The sequence below is a fragment of the Scaptodrosophila lebanonensis genome, unplaced genomic scaffold (genome assembly GCF_003285725.1).
Source record: "Scaptodrosophila lebanonensis strain 11010-0011.00,11010-0021.00 unplaced genomic scaffold, SlebRS2 tig00001415-arrow-pilon, whole genome shotgun sequence".
NCBI lineage: Eukaryota > Metazoa > Arthropoda > Insecta > Diptera > Drosophilidae > Scaptodrosophila > Scaptodrosophila lebanonensis.
Window position 1 is genome coordinate 7991289 of NW_022060742.1, and position 18250 is coordinate 8009538.

General features: G+C 34.0%; 1 protein-coding gene across 2 annotated transcripts in view; it reads right to left on the reverse strand.

The window, feature by feature from the left end:
* Positions 1 to 2254: 2254 nt before the first annotated feature.
* The window catches only part of LOC115632703 (SCY1-like protein 2), a 35531-nt gene continuing 19535 nt past the window's right edge, over positions 2255 to 18250 (reverse strand). Inside the window, exons 16-19 of one of the 2 annotated variants that reach the window (XM_030529940.1) lie at positions 11883 to 12136; positions 10773 to 10832; positions 7538 to 7687; positions 2255 to 2281 (exon numbers count right to left, since the gene is read on the reverse strand). In XM_030529940.1, the coding sequence (XP_030385800.1) occupies positions 2255 to 2281; positions 7538 to 7687; positions 10773 to 10832; positions 11883 to 12136 (491 nt within the window). The remainder of the gene's footprint in view (positions 2282 to 7537; positions 7688 to 10772; positions 10833 to 11882; positions 12137 to 18250) is intronic. The other variant, XM_030529941.1, reaches the window with a different exon arrangement.

The window sequence follows — 18250 nt, forward strand, 5'->3', positions numbered from 1 at the left end:
TGTTTAACAGGATTCCATTATAAGGTTATGGCTGAGTGAGAGTAACGCGAAATAAAGGGGAAGTGGTGGCACCTTTGGACACATGGTCCATGGACTTTACGACTACGCATGTTTTATTAGTGGCCCATGGTATTCTTATATACCCTTGCATAGGCATCTGTAGCTATAAGCTTACATTTTTAGCATGAGAAACAAAATTGTTGGCATAAAGATTATAATTCAAAAGGCAGAAGGATAATATTTCCAATTACGGTTTTACTAAAAACTAATGTTTTTTTGAGCATTTTAATATTCAAATAATTTCCTGCATTCGGGATCATAATTAACGCTTTTAAACAACTAAGCAAAATAATAATTAAGTATTTTATTTAAATTTTCAAATAAATGGACTTCAGCTTTTGGCATTTTATATACTTGTAATATCTTTGCCACATCTCTGAAATATATTTACGACTATAGTATCTGAAAGCTCTTGTAGGAATAATGAAAATTTAAATTTGTAGCTTGACATTTTCTCTCTAACTCTTTACCTTTGCATTTAAAAGCAAATGTATAGTGGAAGTCAAGTTAAACATATAGTAAAACAAAAATCTACAACTCAAGATGAGCTACTAGAAAGCCTTTTGTATTTTCTGTTTTTTATTTCTCAACCTACATTTTCTGACATGAAGTATAATGTGCATGTTCAAACAAACTATTATTTAAAGTTCGTCATATTTTTACTATATCCTGCAAGGGTATACAAGCTTCGACTCACTGGAAGTGACCTTTTGTCTACATTACTTCTGTTTAAACAAGCACGTAGCCATCGGCTCCTCCACTATGCCATTGCTCTGCCTATGTAAAATCCTTTTAAAAAATAAAAAAAAATGGCTACGTGTCTGTTACCCATAGGTATAGTATGTATGTATTTGGAGAAAAAAGGTGCCCACGTTTTTAACGGAGTTCTCTTGGTTTTGCATTTTGATTGCTTTTGATAGTTGTGGTTTCAAGCTCTAGGACTCAATTGGCTTAGATGGCTGCTGCTGCCGCTTTAGGTACTCATGAGGTACACGGTTCCTCTTAAAATACATAATAGCTGGGTGTTTCATCTCTTAAAAGCTGTCCCTCATTTTTAGAAATCGGGCATTACGAATTCATATTCAATTGAAGGATGTGTGTTGCATATTTATTGTTATTTAACGACATAAAATGCTTCACTAATTTCGGCAAGCCGAATTCATTGCTAATGATACTTTAAAGATCTGTTCAGACAGCGGCAAAAATTTGAAGAAATTTCGAAAAAAAAGTTAAATATATATTTAACCTTTACATATTCCAATTCATATTTTTAACAAGATGAATTTCGGAACTGCTTCTCTTAAATTTGTATTGATTTGTGATCGAAATGTATTTTAATTTCTTACCCGAAATGCTGCCCAAAACCAAAAGTCAGGAGTTTCAAAGTTCCTTTAATTATAAAAAGAAATAAATAAACTAATAAAATAAACCTGTTTTGTAATTTCCCGAGTTTTAATTCAATTGGTTTTCAATTTCACATTTTAACAAAATATATTCCAATAAAAGAATTCGGATAAAGTATATTATTAACACCATCTTAGGTGCCGAAATTCATCAAAATCATTTTCCTGTCTGAACAGACCTTATCCTTCTAAATAATTCGAAAAATATTCATGTTCTTGTTTTGGTATTTGGTAAATTGTTGTGACCAATAAAGAGTATGTATTTGTAGTATTTGGCTAAGAGTGTAATATGTAGGTCAATAACACTACATTTGAACCCACTCAAGAAAAATATATATGTACTATATATATGCATAATATCATAATTTTTAAGAGGCTACTTAGTTGATTGCACTTTGCGTAGATAATATTTCATTTTTTGTAATGGAACGAATATTCTGGTTATGTTTGTGTATGTACGAGTATTGAGTTTATAGAGTTGTGTTTAACACATTTTATATTCTCTAATTACATTTAACAATGATAAATTTTTTTTGTATATATAAATATATATATATTTATATATGTATTTTGAATATTTTGCTTAATGTGTTTTGTATATATGTCGACATAAAATCTGTTGGCTAATAACATTCAGAGCTCTTTTAAATAGTTTGGTTTTGGTTTACAACGTACTTTGTATACATATAGCACTAATATAAGTTGATTACTGGTGTTCTATTAATGGACCGAAAGTTCAATAAAAATATATATATATATATATATAAATATATATCTTTTTGTTTATATCTTTAGTTACGTCCGGAGAATAGTTGATACTGCAATAGAGTTGTTGCAAAATAGTTAAGCCATCATTTTCAATATAGTAGTGGTGGTACGGGTTTTATCTATCTACATATATAGTACATTTAACAGATTTTATATAGCAAAAAGAATGGTTATTGGTTATGTAGCGAGTTAGAGCACTGCTATTGTACACTAGAGTAGCTCACACCGATCATATTACGGCAATAGATACAAAACATATATATTTATGTATATTGATCACAAGGAGAGATACGTATAGAGAGAAATGGGGTACATTGATTATTGTTATCAACAAAGAACAAAAAACAGAAAAAGAAACCAGACACATCGACTAACGATTTTTACTTATAAGATACGAATTGGATTCAATTCGGGATTAATTAAATACTTGGCACATTAGTTTATAGGCTAGGTACTTGGTACTGGGTACAAATTCATGCACACAACTACAAATTAAAGGCCGACGATGTCACGGGAAGCCGCTATGCATCTGTTTGAATGGCAGCAGCGAGCAGGAGAGTGGAACCGGTGCCTTATAAAAATCGTAAACTACAGTGTTCGGAATGGTATTTTCGTTATTAGGTAAATAGAACTTAATATTTGTGAGACTTTTAATGCCAAATGAAAAGAGCTTTCGTACATCATTAGGAACTGTACTTCTTTATAGCACGTTCAAATAATTAATTCCTCAGATTTTAAAATTGTGGGCTTAGAACCGAAGGGCATAATATAAAATATTAGAGTATATTGGAACTCGTACCGAAATAAAAATAGGGACAGTACTTTTAAGATTAAAGGTTACCTAAATGGGCTGATAAGTTAAATAGAAGGATAGTCTATCAAAGTTGAGATTCATCATATAAATTAGGTACATATTAATGAGTCACTTTTTCTAAAACATAATTTGGTATTTGTCTCCTTAAATGTACGAAATGTACTGAATTCGATCATTTCCATACTTTAAAATGTAGTCTAATTTGTACCGTTTTAGCGTTTTTAAATATGTACCTAATCAATTAAAATGCAGAAAGGCAAGAATGGGTAATAGGCATGTGCTAATATACTTGTTTAGTCCTTAATGAAAACTACATCTTCAACATTTTTAAATATAGGAATGTACCTGCCTTTTAAATAACAATTAAATAATAAGGTACTGCGCAGAACTAAAATGAGCTTTTCTAAAACAATTATCATATATAATTCCGAACACTGCATATTAAAAAGCTTCATATGCTTAATAAGTTGTTTTTTGTTTTTTATAATTTAGGAGGACATTAGTGTTATGTGTCTACAAAACTACTACTAAGGTACAACTGCATTTATGTGTGGGGGGTGTGTGGTGGCTGTGTGAGCGGAGAGTGTTTGGCGTTTAGCCTTTAGTACGCGGGAATTTAGATACCCATTCGCAATTATTATGACTTACAACATACTTAACGTTTATTCGTAAATATATATATATAGTACTATAATAAACGCATTTCTTATATTCTTTTGTTGACTCCTTAGCATGTACTCTTTATGCAAGAACTTTAAACTCTTAAGGCACATTTTGAAGTTTTGGTAAAACTTACTCGTACAGTAGGTTGTGGTATGTAGGTAGAGGTATGTACTTATGTATGTGTTGGAATGTGTATTTGCAGCAAGAAAAAGAAAAATAAGCGCTGGAACAAAAAATTGAATGCAAATGGCAATACACGAGGGCTTTGATGGGTGGGTTGGTTCAGGGTCTGGGTTCTGGGTACACAACGAAAAAACGAGCAACTCGAAATATTGTAGTAGAGACACACATATAAGACAAGATACGTAAAAGCGTAAAGGCAGCCAAAGCACACATTATCAAATACAATACAATACAGTATATACATATGTTTATATAAGTATATAACGTGGTTACAATAAATTCGCAAAGACTTATTCATAGGTACAAGTACAAGTATATAATTGTAAATATACAATATGTGTATAAGTAAGAGTAGTGTTAGCGAAAATGCATTCCAACAGCATTAGTTAAATAGTAGTTTGATTGCATTTTTTTGGTTTTATTATTTATTTCAGTTGCTGTTGTTATTATTTTTGCCAAGCCTTCAGTGTCAGTCAATCAAATAACAAAAACGGCATTCAACTCATGCCGCGAACTATAATACAATATATAATAAAGCAGATAGGTACGAGTTGATTCTAATTCTTCAGCTACTATATTTCTGTATTATTTGCTTTTTTTTATTCATTTCCACGCGCTGCTCTTTCCGACTTTTAAGTCAAGTTGTTCAATTATTGTTATCTTGCTATTAAATTTTTCATCGAAATGTACAAACGAACAGGTGCGGAAGCTTTATCAGTTTTAATAGAAATTGTTTTTTTCTTTCCTTTTTAATTGTTTGTTCTTCGGTTTGATTTCTGCAGTTGTAGTTGTTTTCTCAAAAATTGTTGTTGTTATTGTGCAATCAGATGGGCAGAAAGTAAAATGGCAAGACAAGTAGTACGATATACAATATACACGAAAATACAATGCAAACTTTAGCCTCAAAGCTGCTCGATTCATACACAAATGCAACATACATACAAAATGCAATAATCCAGCAAAGCACAAACAAATACAATATATGTATGTATATATGTTCATTTCCATGTCTATACATACACACATATGTATGTCTGCATTTATGGACACTGCGAGAATAAAAATAAAAAACAAAAGAAGACCAATTGTGTAGGCGACATGCATAGTAGTTTATGGCTATTTCTTGTATGATTTATCGAAAAATTCCTGTCATGTGATGTTAGTCTTAAATTTATTGCATTTAATAGTGGTAGCAGATCCCTGCTATTAACAATACAGAGTTTTTGTTGGTTTGCGTTGTGAATTTTCGCAATCTTTTCATTCTTAGGTAAATTTAAACTTTTTGAAAATTTAAAAATGCTGTGCAGCCGTTTTCGAGTGAAATAATTCTTTTAATTGAAATTTAAAAAATAATACTTTTAGGATGCCTTAAAAAAGATTATTAATTAGTAATAAATAAAAACAAATTTAATCTTTGCAAAACAATTCAAAAATCAAAGTATTGGAATTATCTTTCACACGTCTCACATATTTATGGTTATTTGGGGCTCAGAAATTAAGCCGAACACCAATTATTCCTTTTGCGCGGATTAGAAAAAGAAACAGGGCCAACAAATGTTTACCCTCTACAGGTAGCTACAGAATATCTATAGCGTTAACATTTAAAATCCCTTTGCCTAAATATGTACATATTGTTATACGAACAGCAATAAATATCCAGAGTATCATTTCAATAATATAGAAATTTATTAACTTGTCTTCAACTCTATTTCTCCTTTTAAACGTATATTTTAAATTGTCTACAATATTTTGGATTTTCCTGAAAGTTCAGATAAAAGCTCAAAATTGTTCAGTCCCCTTTGTAAGAAAAATTGATAGAAATTTAAATTTGATTAAATCATATTCCATATTCTAAATTATATTCCACGGCTTCCCGAAGTAAGTAATGTATTGGCCCTTCTTTTAGTTTTTAAATATATGTAAATACCCGTAAGTTTTACAAATTGAATTGGATTCGCTCATTCGATTTTTAAATAACTTGTTCATCTTTATTTCAGTTCGGCTAGCATGAGACAATTTCTAAACTTGTTTACAAAAACAAAATGCTGAAAACCTGAACTGCTTCTGTAAAAGCCTCAAACATTCTTATTGGCTGGTTGCTGTTTAAATTTTTAAAGAATAATGGAAAAAAGTAGAACCCATGCACAAAATGTAATTGCATTTTCAAAAGTAATTTTGAAATTATGGAGTGGATAATGGAAGCTTTTTAAAAAGAGACCAAAGTTGAAATAAATGCAGGCGTAAAAATTGAAACGTTTAGAAGCTGCTTCGTTTTTCAAATAAAAGGCAACAACTTATTTTGTTCATTCACTTATTACCGTGAGCGGGTGTGGTTGTGTGTGTGTGTGGGTGTGTTATAACTAATATTGAATTAAAACAAGTTTACAGTGCGTGTGGTGGACACGGTAGACAGTGTTCAGCTTAGTTATAAAATGTCGAAAAGTGAAAAAGGTTTGCAAAATTATAAACTAACTAACATCACCTTTGCACATGAAGTAATTTAATCTATACACGTGTGTGTGTGTGTGCGTGTGGGAACATACATACAAACTAACTGTTTACATACATAATAGACGCCATTATGCAAAACAACATATTGTGTTCTATAACAATACTATTAATGTAATATTTTAAGAGTTTTCTGTGTATATGTATTGTTTTTTTTTTTTTCTTTTTTTTTTGATTATATTGAGTTTGATATTTGGGTTCTTGCTTGCTGCTCGCATTAATTACGTATTATTTATGTTAAATATAATCATATATTCATACATTGTTTGATGTTACGAGAGCAAAACAGAAATGGACTTCACGTTGCAACAACCAATAGATACGATTACACTAATAATGATAACAAGGATGACAATAATAACATGATAATAATAGTTTCGATTACAGCTATGTATATTTAATAAATAAGTTCGTTACGAATTCAGATATGTTCTCAACACCACAATTAACATTAACGAGTAATAATAGTATTAAAAATTTGGAAAAAAAAAACAACTTTGATATTTTTTTAGTTTTCCTCTGACTTTATACATTTTTTTTGGGTTTCTTCTGTTTTTGGGTTTTATGCATATACGAGTATGTATTGGGATTAAAAACTAAATGCAGTTTGATTAAACTAGCATATATCTGTATATAGATTTGCTCTGATCTGATCTGATCTAATCTGATATAACATATGTTTTGTATGTCACACCGACTGTTTGCTTCATTTTACCCTCTGCCCCTCTCTGCCGAGATCTTAATCTTTTTTCTTTTGATTTGAATTCTTCAACTTGATTTGCTCAATAGTTTCTTGTCACGCACATACTATATAAGTGTGTATGTGAGTTTTTGATATCGTTTAATTTGATTTTCATTTCTTGTGATTTCATTTGATTTCAATTCACTTCAGCTCGTTTCAATTCGCTTCGTTTCATTAATATTTTCGCCAATGCATGTTTGGAGGCGTAGTTCTATAGCTGGGATTGTAGAAATCGGTAGTGTATGATGGCACTTCCGATTCGTTCAGATTGTATTATTGACTAAATGTGATATTGAGTGACGGACACTTTCGGACGTTGTTGTTGTTGCGCGTGCCATTAACACGTAAGAGCGGCACCGGACTAACCGTGCCGGATACGGAAGTTAATTGTCTTACCATGCCGGATCCCAGCTGCTGCAATAAGCCCGACCCCGAGCCAAGTGGACCCGATGAGAGTACTGTCGATGTCCGCCTCGAGCGTATCGATTGCATGCTCGATGATAGCAAGAACGGCACGCTGCTCGATGTGTTCGGCATGGAGCCACCCTGTTTTTGGGAGTACAATAAAGGAGATTTCTTTGGAAGATTAGTTAACGTTTGCCAAAATAGTTGTGCTCATTACATCATCTGTTTGCTTGCATTTTTTTTATTATTTTTTTAAAATTTTGTTGGCTGTGTGGGTGCGCGTATAGTTTGGTGTAATAGTAATAGTAGTGGTGATAAAAATATGTTCTTATGTACAAAATATGAGGCGCTTAGTTAGGCAGAGCTGACCAAACAATCAACCGAACAAATGAATGAATGTAACGCAAGAGAGTAATCCTTCTGATTTGGCCAAATTCAAACAGCAACCATAAAAATTCGTTTGGCATTTAAAAACACATCGAAACGCAAGTTACAAATTACACAGATTCTGAAAAATGGTTAAACAAAAACAAAAGTTTCTAAATTATAGATTTATATAAACCTGTACAGTACAAATACATATAGGTTTAGTACATATGAGTTACAAGTACTTATATGGAAATGTTTGCGGATACCAAATTTTTTAGCCACAACTGGCAAAATCAACTCGAAGTCACATTAACATAAAAATTTACACATCAGCATACAAAACTGGCATATTCATGTGTGGGAGTGTGTCTCAGTGTTTGTGTGTTTGTGTGCGTGTCATTAGTTGAAAGCAAAGTGGTAAAGATAGAAGAAGGAAGAGGTGGAGTCGAGTGGAGTGAGATATCAAAGGAATAAATAAAATTGAAATTATCAGAAATTATGAAACGTGTACTCACGATCATGCTCCGTGCAAGCTGCGAATTTTTGTTTTTTTTTTTATAGATTCGATATACATATATTTTTTTATGATGTTTTTATTGTAATTTTTTGAAGTTTGTTTCGATTTCGCACATGAAATGAAAACAAAAATACGCATACATGAAATAAACATAGCACATATGCATGTATGTAGTATGTATATGGTAGAGATGGTGGTTTTATAAGTCCGCTGCTATAAGTACTTCATTGAAAGTTCAACAATTAAACAAAAATCGAAATTACAAATACTTCTCTTACACGTAACGTTCATATATGTATATGGGTATGTATATGGGAATGTGTGTGTGTGTGTGTGTGTAACAATAATAAATCAACTTCAAGAGTTCCAAAAAAAAGAAACACAATAAATGCATTAAATTAAACACTGAGCACGATCAGGATATTTAATGAATATATTTATTTTTGTTGTTTCGTTTTTGACTGCAAACTGTGTGTTGGTCGCTTACGTCTGTGTACCCTGGAGTCTTTTGCAACTTTTTAAGTTTCATTTCACCATAAAACACGTTTTAAGTATTTATGGAACACTTCGTTAATTTATACACCTTCGATAAATTCATTGTACATTCAAAATCTAATCATATCATATTCAATGGGGTATAAGGGTTCTCGAAAGTGTGCGTTTTTATTTTATCATGGACCTACGACACAAAATGATTTCTCTATTAATACGGCGATTTAAAGTAAACTATATTCTTGCTATTATCAAACTTAATTTCATCTAGTAGCCTGCAGAACTGGTTTTGAAAATGTTTTTTATTATTACTTTATTTTATTTAATGGTATAATTTGTTAGTTATTATTTTAATGTTTTGCTTTTATTTCTAATTTCTTTTATATCTTTTCAACTTATATTTCTTTATATTACAATTTTTTTGCTCTTCTTTATATATTATTTTGGTTTTTTTTTTTTTCAAAATTGTATATATTTTTATTATTATTATATTAATATTATTTAATATAATTTTTAATTGTTATATCAATGCATTCAATTTATATATACTATGTCCATGATTTGGCATTGCGGCATTGTGTTTTTTTTAGAAACATTTACCTATTCGAAGCTGGATTTCTTTAATTCTCTAATTATTTACATTATACCTTATATAGGCGACAGAAAAAATAGTTTTCTAAAATTTGGTCATCTCATTTATATATTTCACATAAACATATTTAAAGCTGTGTAAACTTTCAATCTCATTACACTTTTTTTCTGAAGCTGTCCTTTCGCAACGCCACAAAACCTGAAGGGTAGCCAACAAGCAAAACCTTTTAAAATCATAAATAAATATAATGTAACAATATTAATAAAGAACAACAACTAAAGGTACATCAAAACAGAAACAATAGAAACAACACTTTAATGTACACCATACTGCATTAGCATAAGCAGTCAGTTGAAGTCACTCCCATTGTCAACAGCAAACAATTCAATGGCAGTTGTTCGTTTCATTCATTTTAAGAGTGGAAGACAGGAATAACAGAATGTACTGTACAAAATGTAAATAACAGAAAGTTGTAAATTAGCCGAGACAGAGAAAGAGACAGCAAAAAAGAGATAGAGAGAGATGCAGAGCAGAGCAATAAACGCAAACAAAGAAACTGTTTCTAAAACATTTTTGTTTTGTTCTTATTCTATATATATTTTCCATTCCAAGCAGCACGTCAAGGTACATAATTGATTGTACTTAGTTAGAGGTATAGTCATAGTCATAGACATACGTAGTCAACACACAAATCGAAAAAGACCAGCCAGAAATGCAAGCAAATGCGAGCGAGCAAGGGGAGCAGCGCGGCAGTCAGCAATCAACAATCACCAATCATTAATCATCAATCGATGAGTCTGCCACGAACTGGGTCTTAAACGCAGAATGCAACACAAATCGTAGCATACTTAAGAGCGTAGAGAAGTATGGAAGTTGTGTGTCTGTGTATTTGCACTTATGTATATATTATATACATTATATGTGTGTGTGTGTGTTTTTGTGTATTTGTGTGTAGAGCTTTACAGGGTGCAACAGTTGGCTGAACGAGAACGAACGATGACGACGACAACGATAACAATAGCAATAGCAATAGCAATCAACATCAACAACAAGACAGTCAAGGCAAATTCTGTTTCAATTTCAGTTTCAATTTCAATGCATTGCTGGTTGAATTGAAATGACAATCGATCGACCATTCAGTTAGTTGCTGGTCTCTGCTGAACTGGTCTGATCCGATCTTTGTTATTTGTGTGCCGTAGCGATTGTTTGTTCGTTTTTGATTTTAAATATTTTTGTATTTCTTCTTTTAGACTTACAACATAAACTGAAGTTGAGGGCACCGATAAACTCGATCCGGAGCTACCCCTGGCACCGTACTATATTATTAATTGATTGTGTGTATTTGTGGTTGAAAGAGAGTTCGTTTTTGAGAAAAGGGAGAGATATAAAGAGAAACATAACACACACGACCACGACCACGTTGTTGACGACGACGTTTGTGTGTATATATGTATGTGTTTTATATATATATATATAAATGTGTGTGTGTGTGTATGTGTGTGTGTATGTGTGCGTGTCATGTGTGAACGAGCGTTGCGGGGGGAGAGTGAAGACAAAAATATAGCGAGTGTTAGAGAATTTATTGAGTTTGACAAGAATTCATTGCGGGAAATGATTCATAATAGTATGTAATATAATAATATAACTTTCTATATATATGTACGAGTATATACATATATATTTGTATAGCGAAAATAAACAGTTGAATTGCATGTTTATTTCTGAGTTGATGTTTCGTATTGAAGCAGCTTGTAAGAATTGTTAACTGTAAAACACGCTAAACGCTACGCTAGGCGCTATAGTATTTTTTAAATATATATATATAAATATAAACTATATGATTTATCATATATAAGCGTAATAGGCTCAATAAATCAAAAGCAACCGAAAAATCAGCAGAAAAGCCTTGCGCGGCACAGCAGTAGCAGCAGCAACAATAATAAAAACAATTTGAATCAAATAATAAGTAAATAATTAGTTAAAAGAGAATCCTGAAATCAATGCGATTTGCCGCCTTCGGTAGTCAGTAATAACAATTGCTGGTCGAAAGCTCAAAAGTCAAATGAATTAGCAACAAAATACAAAATATTAATGTATATTGAAGCAATTATCATGTGTAGGCGCACTATCTTGAAAGCGAACTGAGTGGCCGCTTCACAAAACATGGCCACACAACACTAAATGGTACAACCACTAACAATTGGCGGCCACCAAATGAATAAACAACAAAACGCAAAACTGCCAACTGTAAACGGCAAAACGAAAAACAAAATAAACAAAATATAATATCTAAATAGAGAAAGAAATAGAGTTGGAGGAGGAGAAAGAATATACTCCATTAGGCTAAATCAGACAAAACAACTTACAGTTGGCGGTGACAAATTGATGGTCGAGCCGCGTCTCTCCTGCGGCCCAATGCTCGAGTGGCGACGTGTCGGCAGTCCACTGCCCGGCGTGCCGCCCGGCGAGGAAGCGCATGAGGGGGCTATGCGTATTTTCGGGGTCATCAGCGTGTTGTCGGAGAGCCGTCGATTGGGAAACACATTGCCAACGCGCAGGAAATTGCTATCCGGCGATGAGGGCGAGCAACCAAACCACCAGCCACCAAGCATGCCAGAACCTACAAGGCGAGAAAAGGACAACGAAAATTAGATGCAATGATTATAAATGTTGTATCCATTGATGCTTTAAATCGCACCTAAATAGATTATTTTTCTCATAAAAAAATTAAAATAAAACAAAGTAATCAAAACATTTCATTTTTTAGTTTACTTTGACATTTCAAAAACCCTCATTTTTAAATAGATTCGATTAATATTTTTACAACATAATATATCGTATAATAAGCAAATTCTCTGAAACTCTATGTTCGGATTACACAACTTAAATCGCGTGGTTAAACCTTTTATTCACCAGACACAAATGTATAAGTAAACAGAACCGCACATATACATAGAAGCCAACCCATATTCGACAACCCATTGCTTGACAAAGGCTTCAATAAAATGAAACTTGTGCCGCGTAACCGCAGTGAAATGACTTTGTGGTCGAATATAAAATTTGGGAACCTTAGCTATACATTGTAATGGTTGTAGGACTTAAAATAGGCATGTTAATGGGTTAAATGGTAGACAGCAATGCAACAGCTGGGCTTTATATTATTGCTGAGGCTCATTGTTCATTTGTAGACTTGCATGCTCCTGAGCTAATTAATTCTAATAATGTTCTGTGGCCCATCCGTAATGGCCGACCTAGCCACAGGACCCTGCAGGCATAACCGAAACCAAAGGGCCATCACAATCAAATTACAACCGCTGCCAGAAACAAACAGCCAGACACAGTCGCACCAACCTCTCTTGTCTCTTTCGTTGTTGCTACATATCTGTTGCAGTGCATCTGTTTAGGGTTACGTATGGATGTGTGGGTGTGTGTGTATGTGTGCTTATGTGTTTACTTTGTCACTGTCAAGGACAGGCGTACGTTATGCGGTTTACGGCTACGGACTGGACATGACTTTACGGCCTCAATACGCATTCTACATGTCGTCTGACAGGACTGCTGCCCAACCAGGTATGGCATATTTTGTGGCAATTTGCATGGAAAGTTATTAACTTGCCCACAAAAACACACAAACACACACTCACACACACATACTCTTACACATCAACATAAACAAAAGCCTTCATACTAGACTGTGCGTTGCGTTTGAAAAATTGCAGCTATTTTTTCATGGTCAATGGCAATGCCGGAACCACACGGCGTATGCGCAATGTCGTCGCATGTGTTTTCACTTGGCCAAGAGTTTAATTAATTCCTGTCAGCTTTAGAACTTCAGAGATGTCATTAAAAAGCACTTCAACAATTCTTGTCAGCTGCAAAATATTTTTAATTATACCACCTATATTGATATATCTCCTAGAAACCATAACAGCTGCTTGCTTAGAGTGACATCCTTCGCAAAATAAAGAATTTAATTTAGTGAATAGGGGAAAGAAATCTTGATGGTGGATATAAATAAAGAGTGTGACACACACACACGCTGTCCTTGCACTTCTTTGTAAATTATTCTTCCATGTTCTTTGTTTGTTTTGTTATTTATACGATTATCTTTATTGAGTATTTCGAATTTATAGCCACTTTTTAAATTAACTTTTATTGTATATTAAAGTTTGCTAAGCTCTAATTCTAAATGAAAAATATATCACACCACAAAGGCGACAAAAATGGATCAGTCTAGTCTATAAACTTCAATTAAGAATATATTTAGCTGCTCATAACAACAGCATAATGCAATGGTTTCTCCTTGAAATAAAGACATTTTTAATGTAAAGCTTGACTTTCTATGAGGTGATTCGATAATTTGAAAGTCTAAACGCCAAATTTATATTACAGACAGAAAGAGGCTTATCAACGTGACGAAAAAATCTATATTGACTATTCGTTTTTTCATCTGTCTGTATGAACACTCAGAAATTTTTAATCATAATATGTAGACATGTCCTGTTCACTCAAAAATAAATATTGTTACACACCATATTATACTTATACTTATATACCCCGATAAGTAAACAAAATAAACCATTTTAGTATAGTAAGACGATGAAGGATCAATCTGGTTGAACGGCTTCTAAGCAGACAATGAAAAAACTTGACATATAGAAATTTCTAGTTTTCAGGCAACAGAAGATTACTTAATTTGAAAATCCCGACTTTAAGAAGATTCATACTACGCTAAATATTCAAATGATGAAGCACTCTGTTCCCTATGGCTTGTGTTCATTTCGAGCATTTTTAACGAACAGTCTAACGTGATGTGGCCTGAACAAACAGCTGGCCCATGTTGCTTTAGCTTTTTGTTTGTTTACTGTAAGTCACTACCGCTTACACTTGTCCCATGAACCAACGACCTGCGACCAGCAACCAGCAATCTGCAACCTGCGACCTCTAGCCTCTGGCCTCTGTGGCACTTTGTTGGCAAAAGCGTTGCAACAACATTTCAATTTGCAATATGCAGAATGGTTTGTAATTTTCAGAGAACGACACTTACACACACACACGCATACACACACACAAGCAGTTGACATTGCGACAGGTTGTGAATGCCTTTCACTTTTGACTTACACACACACACACACACACACACGCACACGCAACTGCCGAGCACATTTGCAGCAAATTAAAAGTTTTTCACTGCCGTGTCACGAACATCCGCCGGTTCGTCGCTTCTTCCCCAACAGAACCGTGGGCGCCAGAGCTGTGATGTGCGTGTAAATTTCAGAGTCACATTGACGGGCATTATGCATAAAACTGATTACCGCTCGTTCATAATAAATCATCGTTAAGGGCACAAGTTCATTAAATGCTGCATCGAGCTGCCGTTTAATATGCATAAATGTTGCCAGAGCCCAGCCAGCCAGCGGGCACTGCTTAATTTTAATAACACAATTAAATGCTTCGAATAATGACTCATTGTCGGTTTTGCAAATTAATGCCAGCCAGCTAAATAGCCAGCAGCCAGCTAGGTAGGCAGCTACTCGTATCCTGACTAGTCGGACCACCGGACTGATTAGCAAAATTGCGGCAGCGACGTCGGCGGAATTTGGTATTGTCACGTATTTAGACTACGGCGGATTTGGGTTCTGACATGCCCCCGGCATTCTGTAAGCCTATGTACTCGGATGTGTGAGTGCCCGTTTGTATTTGTGTATTTGTGTATGTGCGTGTGTGTGTGTGTGTGTGTGTATGCTAATGAATATCAAATTAAAATCAAGCGAAAATTTCTAATTAGGTAAAGCCTGCGGCTGCATTCAAGCGAATTCATTATGACAAGTTGCCGACCAAGCGTATTAATTCCAGCTTACACATACATAAGCTTATACATATGTACTATATACATATGTATATATGTATATTTGTTAACATATGTATGTATGCATTACTGACGTTAATATGCAGCAACGTCTAATTAAATGACGCACTGAAATAAATGAACACATTTTTCCGCAAGGCCAATTCAATTTGTTTAAAATTAAGGAGAAAAAATTCATTTTTATTAAAAAACTGGCTACATACGAGTATATAGCAGTCGCTTGAATTTGTGAATGCATGTATCTCATTTCATTTTGGGACTCGAAATTCCAGCTACTTATTAAATCAATGTCCAGCCTCTCAAAACTTATAAAACTGATAAGCATATGGTTGAAAATGATATTTATTTGATATAAAAAATCCAATGATATATATACCACTCATCATATATGTAGATATTCCATATGTAATCCGTTAAGATTATCACAAATGTCAATATTTATGTGATTATTACTGACGTTAATATGCACCAACGTCTAATTAAATAACGCACTGAAATAAATGAACACATTATTCCGCATGGCCAATTTAAAATTAAAAAGTAAATTATTAATTTTTATACAGCAGACTATATATATATCAGTATCATCTTAAACCTCTCTGAGATAAGACGTGTTACTCTTGAGTTACCGTAGTGCAAACTGCCAACAGCAGCTCCCACCAGCTTATCAGAAAAACAAATAAGTGCATAAAACAGAATCCAAAAAAAGACATAAACAACAAACACACAAAGAACAACAATACTAAACTCACGTGTTGCGGGCCTGCGCCCAACGGCACTGCAATGAATCGACCACCCGACCGACCCTGGCCAACGATCAACATGACCACAAATGAACCAAAATACGTTATAATTAGTAGAACAGACAACAAAACATTTGAAAACGTATCACCATTTCTAATTAAAAAAGTTGTAGATTTTGCTTGCAATGGAACAATTGAAACTTGCAAAAAAACGAGATCGGGAACCCTTCTCATCAAAACAAAAAACCATCTACAAGCCCAAAAGCTGCTTAAATTGCAAACGTTTCACGACTTCCCAGTGCGCGCCGAAGAACACAAATATCTAAACACATCTAAAGGCGTCATCTACTGCAACGACTTACGGAATATAAATGAAGATGAAATTCTGGAAGAACTCAAAGTGCAAAACGTTGTTGAGGTCCGAAAAATTCTAAAAAAAGACAACAATGATAACAACAAAAAGACAGAGACAGGCTTAATTATACTTACCTTCGCATCAATCACCCTACCTGACAAAGTGTGGATAGGATATGAAATAATTAAAGTACGTGCATACCTCCCACCCCCAATGAGATGCTTTAACTGCCTTAGGTTTGGACACCCTTCCGCCTATTGCAAAAGCCCAAAAACATGCGCCAACTGCTCCGAAAAAGACCATACAAAAGAAAATGAGACATGCACCAACACACAAACCTGCATCAACTGCAAATACGAGGCTGATGAAATTAAGCACCACAACGCAATGGACAAATCCTGCCCTGCCTTCACGAAACAAAAGGAACTGATTGCCATCAAGACACTGCAAAAAGTGGACCATAAGACAGCCCGCTATATTTACAACACACGTCACATTCACCCACCAACGTCTTACGCCCTGAAAGCAGCACTGCCAGCACTTATACCACCAGCTACAGAAACAACAACGCACACAACTAATACATCGAAAACAACCTCATCAACACCGAATCCTACTACTAGACAAATTATCACCTATGAAGACTCCCCGGAAGAACCCATGGACATCACTGCATCATCCTCAAAATACTCAGCACGCCCTGAAATCTCCGACGATCTAAAACTTAAAATATTTACAGCTAAATCAAATAAATTAGGAACTCTTCTGAAATCAAAAGGAAAAAACAACCAAACAACTAAAACAGAAAAGAAAAACAAAAACAATATATTCGATCACAAGAGTGCAATGAGTACAGGTGAAGAATCCGACTTATAAAATCAAATATATATATATATATATATATATTAATCTAATTCTAAGTAAGCTTTACCTTATATTATTATTCTTAACATGCTTAAAATATTACAACTTAATATAAATGGCTACCTCAATAATTATAATCACCTTCAAATACTCATAAAAACCAAAATTCCTAAAATAATTTCCATTCAAGACACTCACCTTCACTCTACTAATAATATTCCCATCCCAATAAACTTTACTCTTTACCACATAAACAACTCGAGAAACCCTTATGGCGGAGTAGCTCTTCTACTTCATAACTCCTTGCAACAACAACAAATTCAAATACGCAATACAAGCTTCGATTCAATCGCCGTTACTATACAATCAAAAATCAAATTTACTATAATTTCTAGTTATATACCCCCCAAAAAACCATTTACCTTACAAGAATTAAAAGATACTTACAACTATATTGATACCCCTCTTCTTATAACTGGTGATTTCAACAGCTGGCACAAAAGCTGGGGATCACAGAGTAATAACCCACGAGGTAACCTACTGTTTAAATTCATCAACCAATCCTTGCTAACAACACTAAACAATGGCTCACCCACCCACTTCACTACACACCACACCTTCACACACATTGACCTATCCCTTGCCTCACCTGAATTAGCCTTACACTCGAAATGGACAATTGACAATCAACTCTCAGTAAGCGATCACTTCCCGATTTCAATCGAACTTTTTAAAAGCGAAACAACTGACTCCCCCGTCGCCAAACCAAAGTTTAATATAGATAAAGCCAACTGGCCTCTGTACCAAAAAATTAGTAAGCAATCTTCCGACGAGAGACCACCCAGCACACATATAAACCAAGAAACAGCACACGTCTGCTCTATAATTAGGCATAGCGCACAT